Source organism: Lipotes vexillifer, unplaced genomic scaffold (genome assembly GCF_000442215.2).
Source record: "Lipotes vexillifer unplaced genomic scaffold, Lipotes_vexillifer_v1.1 scaffold1783, whole genome shotgun sequence".
In the NCBI taxonomy this organism is placed as follows: domain Eukaryota; kingdom Metazoa; phylum Chordata; class Mammalia; order Artiodactyla; family Lipotidae; genus Lipotes; species Lipotes vexillifer.
Genome location: NW_006777435.1, coordinates 1,474,574 through 1,478,987, shown reverse-complemented (window position 1 = coordinate 1,478,987; position 4,414 = coordinate 1,474,574). Strand labels below are relative to the sequence as shown.

Below are 4,414 nucleotides of genomic sequence, written 5' to 3'. Positions count from 1 at the left end.
GGAATGCCCCCGCCGCCGCCCCGCCCAGCCCTGGCTCTCTCCTCTGGGCAGGAAGGGCACCTGCCTCTGCCCACAGCCCAGCTGCACATGAGTGGGTCGGGACAGCGGGACAGTGGAGCTGCCCTAAAGGTGGGCCGGCGGCTCTCAGTGCCCAGCACTATGTGTGCCAGGCAGGGCCTGAGACCACCATCAGAGGGCCCAAGGGGTTGGGGACACTTCCAACCCCAAATCCAGTTACAGAGGAATCCTGGGTGTCAGCCTGGAGCCCTCTCCTACGGGAGGCTGTGTCCACACAGGGAGTAGACGGGTTCCTCCAGCATCCCTGGCGGCCAGTCACTCAGGGCCTGGAAGACGGGGCGCCTGGCATTTGCCCCACGATCCCGGTTTCTCCTCTCCTGACAAGCAGGTCCAGGGCTGAGAGCCAGAGCAGCCCTGCTGGGTGGCGGCCGGTCCTACGGCGCCCCCTGCTGGCCACTCTGGGAAACCACGCAGCCAGCTGGACCTGGCCGGGCGCCAGGGCCCAGAAAAGGCCTTGTCCCCACAGATGCCCCAACACACGGGCGTGAAGTGCAGCAGGAAAACAGCCGACAATTAGTCCTTTAAAATCCTGCATAGAAACTGCTAAACCACCAGTATTTGTTGAGTGCCAGACACGTGCCCAGCAGTCCGCCAGGTGCAGAGGGTCCTTCTGGTCGTGGCCGTGGACAGAGAAGCCAGACCCACGACCACCAGCACGAGAGCCGCTGCGCCCTGCATGCAGACCGTCCCGGAAAAGCCGCTGGCCCCCTGTGACCTGTTGCTCCCGATGGGCTTCGCTAGCACCCAAGGCCCCATGCTGGTAAGAGCGCAGCCCCAGAAGTAGATGCCCTCACCCACCCAGACCCCCACCCACAGGCCCAGCGAGGACACCCCCAGGATATGGCTACACGGGCCAACCCAGGAGCTGCTGCGCTCAGGGGCCCCTCAGATGGTCCTCCTGGGGCGCCTAACACACTGCATGTCCCCCTCCCTCCCTCTAGCTACCCCCCCCCACCCCACCCACTGCTACCTACCCCTCCCCAGAGTGTCCCAGGCCTCCCTCTGGGCACGGACTCCTGTGATAAATCCTGTGATAAATCCCGCGATAAAGTGCAAACTACAACCCCCTGCTCCCCATGGTGAGCCTATGGCTTGCGGATTCCAGCCTGTCCACCAGAACCCAGAATACCTAGAGCTTTTATAATTAAGACAGTGTTGGGCTGGCCCAGGTACCTTCTCGGACTGAGTGTGAAAAGCAAAATTCACTTTTAGAAGAAAATATGGCAGGATACCTCCATGAGCTATTAGCACCAAATTCTCTTAAACAACATCAAAAAAAAGAAAAAAGTCACAAAGGAAAAGATTGATGAAACTCACTACTATTCAAATGAAAAACTGCTGGACCAATGAATAAACAAACAGAGAAAAGCCGCACAGATAGCCTGGGAAGTGATACTTGCAATATGTGTGACCAGCAAAGTGTTAGAATCTCGGATAAACGAAGCACTCCCTCAAATCAATGAGAAATAGAAAAAACAACTCAGCAGAATGGGCTCAGGCTCCTGGGAGGCCCCGGGCAGGAGAGGAGATGGAGGCAGTGCTAGGCAGAGAGAAGACGCCCCTTCCCAGCCTTGGGGGACAGCAGAGCCGTAGGACAGCGACAGCTACACGGCTTAGCACTCGGCCAAGCTGCCGGGAGGGAGCACGACGGGCTCCCCGGCTGGGAAGCAGTTGTGCTCTCCGGCCCCCTGACGCCCTTCTCTGGGGAAGCCCTGGGGAAAACCAGCTCATGCAGGTCCGCCGGACTGGAGTAAGTTCACTGAATGTAAGTACACACGTTCAAACAAGGGATGGGCAGGCTGGGGTTATAATCAGGAAATGGAGCCCGTGACACACATGGGTACATTCCCAATGATAGCATTAGGTTTTTCAAGTACTAAAGGGATACGTACAGCAAAATCCATTTACAGGGTTTTTAAAACATGCAAGGCAAGCTCTATATATAATTACACCTATGCCCCCTTCAGTGGAAGCCCAGAATCCTAACCACTGGACCGCCAGGGAATAATACAAAGACATGTGTTGGGGATGAAGTCACCCACTATTGGTGGCTCCAGGGAGGGCAGGAGAAAGGGTGCTGGGTGGGGGAGGTTCACAGGCGGCTGTATTTGTTTTTTTGCAGTACGCGGGCCTCTCACTGCTGTGGCCTCTCCCGTTGCGGAGCGCAGGCTCCGGATGCGCAGGCTCAGCGGCCATGGCTCACGGGCCCAGCCGCTCCACGGCATGTGGGATCTTCCCAGACCGGGGCATGAACCTGTGTCCCCTGCATCGGCAGGCGGACTCTCAACCACTGTGCCACCAGGGAAGCCCAGGGGGCTATATTTTTTTTAAGCAAAAATCTCAAGCAAATATGAAATATGGTTGAATATTAAGATTTAGCAAATCTGATGATGGTTCCTGATGTTCGTTATCATCATCTCTCTCTTCCCCTGAACGTTTACACAGGTCACAATAATTTTAAGAGCCCTGAGTGAGAACGGCAATTCCCCTCTCTCCGCACCCTGAGAAGGAATGTTCCTGAATGGTGAGCAGAGGCATCCATGGAGCTCAGCCCCAGAACTGGTCCTTTATGGAGATGCCCCGATATCCCAGGGGCCCTCAACCATGGTCGCCCAGGAGAACCAGCCGAGGTGCGTTCAAGGAAGATGTGGGCAGGGCCCACCAGGTGATGTGGGATAGGGCCAGGGATAGGGTGGTCTTTTAAAAAGACCACCCGGGGTTCTGCTGTCAGGCCTGGCACACCGAGCCCAGCCCAGCTAGAGGAGGGTATGGTCCCGGCCAGGCGGGCAGCAACCCCAGCTCCCAGGGCTCTGCTCAGCCTGCCTCTCTGCACCTGTTCCCTTAGTCATTTCTCTCTGGGCCCTGATTCGGGGAGTGTTCCCACCTGGTCCTCACTTCAGGCCTCTGGAGCAGGGGGTCCCATCAGCCTCAACGTCCCAGATGGGGAAGCGGCCTGTTAGGGGCACACGGGGAACGAGGGGACGGCAGAGGGACCTGGTCTGTCCAACTCCTGGCCCGGGACATCTTAAGGCCCATGTCGGCCTTAAGGCACCCCCTTTAAGGCCTGATATCCTGCCTTTTGGAATGAACCCCTCATTTAAAAATGCTCATTGTGTCTTGTGACAGGATGGGTGTCAACCTGACACGAATCTCAACCCTCCAGCTGCGGTCGGTCAGCGGGTGGCCATTACCCTGGACTCAGCATCAAATTAGCAGGAGCAGTCAGCCGAAGGGGACGGTGAGCCCGGGGGTGGGGTCTTTCATCCTTAAAAACGTGCCCTGGTGCTTCTCACAAGAGGACATTTACAGGGCTCCTGTCACCAGGGAAATACAAATGAAAACCAAAGTAAGACGCAAGCACACACCCACCATCATAGCCAAAAAATCGAGTGTGGGTGCGGATACAGAACTCCTGGGACCCTCATACGCTACTGGTGGGAGCGTAAATTCGCAAAACTCTTTTAGGAAGCCATTTGTAGTACCTTCTAAAGCTGGACATAAAGTTGCCCTGTGCCCAGCGATTCTCTCCAAGGCGTATCTCAAAAGAAATGCATACACATGTCCATCGAAAGACATTGTCCATCGAAAGACATTTGTAAGAATGTTAGCGACCACTGTATTCTCAGCTGCCACACGCTAGAAACAGTTCAAATGGCCATCAGCAACAGAGGTGATAAACAAACCGTAGCGCCCTCATATAGTGTGCATACCACACTGCAGAGCAAATCGGCAAAAGTCAGTAATGCACAACGCACAACAGAGACAAAGAAGCTAGAAACAAAATACTACAGCCTTGTAGTATTCCCAGCCTTGGGGGATGGCAGAGCCATAGGACAGCGATAGCTACACGGCTTAGCACTCGGCCAGGCTGCCAGGAGGGAGCCTGGCCCGTGACACACATGGGTACATTCCCAATGATAGCATTCCACTTATGTCAAGTTTAAAGAGGCACAAACTAACCCATGGTCTTGTAACCTGAAGACAAATCAGCCTGTTTACGTTTGGGTGAGGGGTGGTGACTGGTAGGGGCAGGTGCTGGCCATACCCCGCACATTTCTTCATCTGGGTAGCGGTACCCGGAAGTGGCAGGTTCACTTAGCACAAGTTAATCAAGCGTTCACGTATGACGTGTGCCTTTTTAACATGTATATGGTACCTTAATAAAAGCACAGCTTTTTAAAAAATATGCTCTAAACTGTGATCGGCACGGCAGGCGCCTGACTAGGAGAGGAGGCCGAGGGCCACCCGAGCGCCCATGGTGAGCCTACCTGCAGGCAGCTGTGCCAGGTGCTTGAAGGCCAGGTGCAGGTTCTCCCGGCAGGCTGATTGGGGGTCG

General features: G+C 55.5%; 1 protein-coding gene across 1 annotated transcript in view; it reads right to left on the bottom strand.

Annotated features, from left to right (window-relative positions):
- The window catches only part of RSPH14 (radial spoke head 14 homolog), a 61,551-nt gene that overhangs the window by 53,217 nt on the left and 3,920 nt on the right, over nucleotides 1-4,414 (bottom strand). The window contains exon 4 of the mRNA XM_007451059.1: nucleotides 4,347-4,400. Coding sequence (XP_007451121.1) covers nucleotides 4,347-4,400 — 54 coding nt within the window. The remainder of the gene's footprint in view (nucleotides 1-4,346; nucleotides 4,401-4,414) is intronic.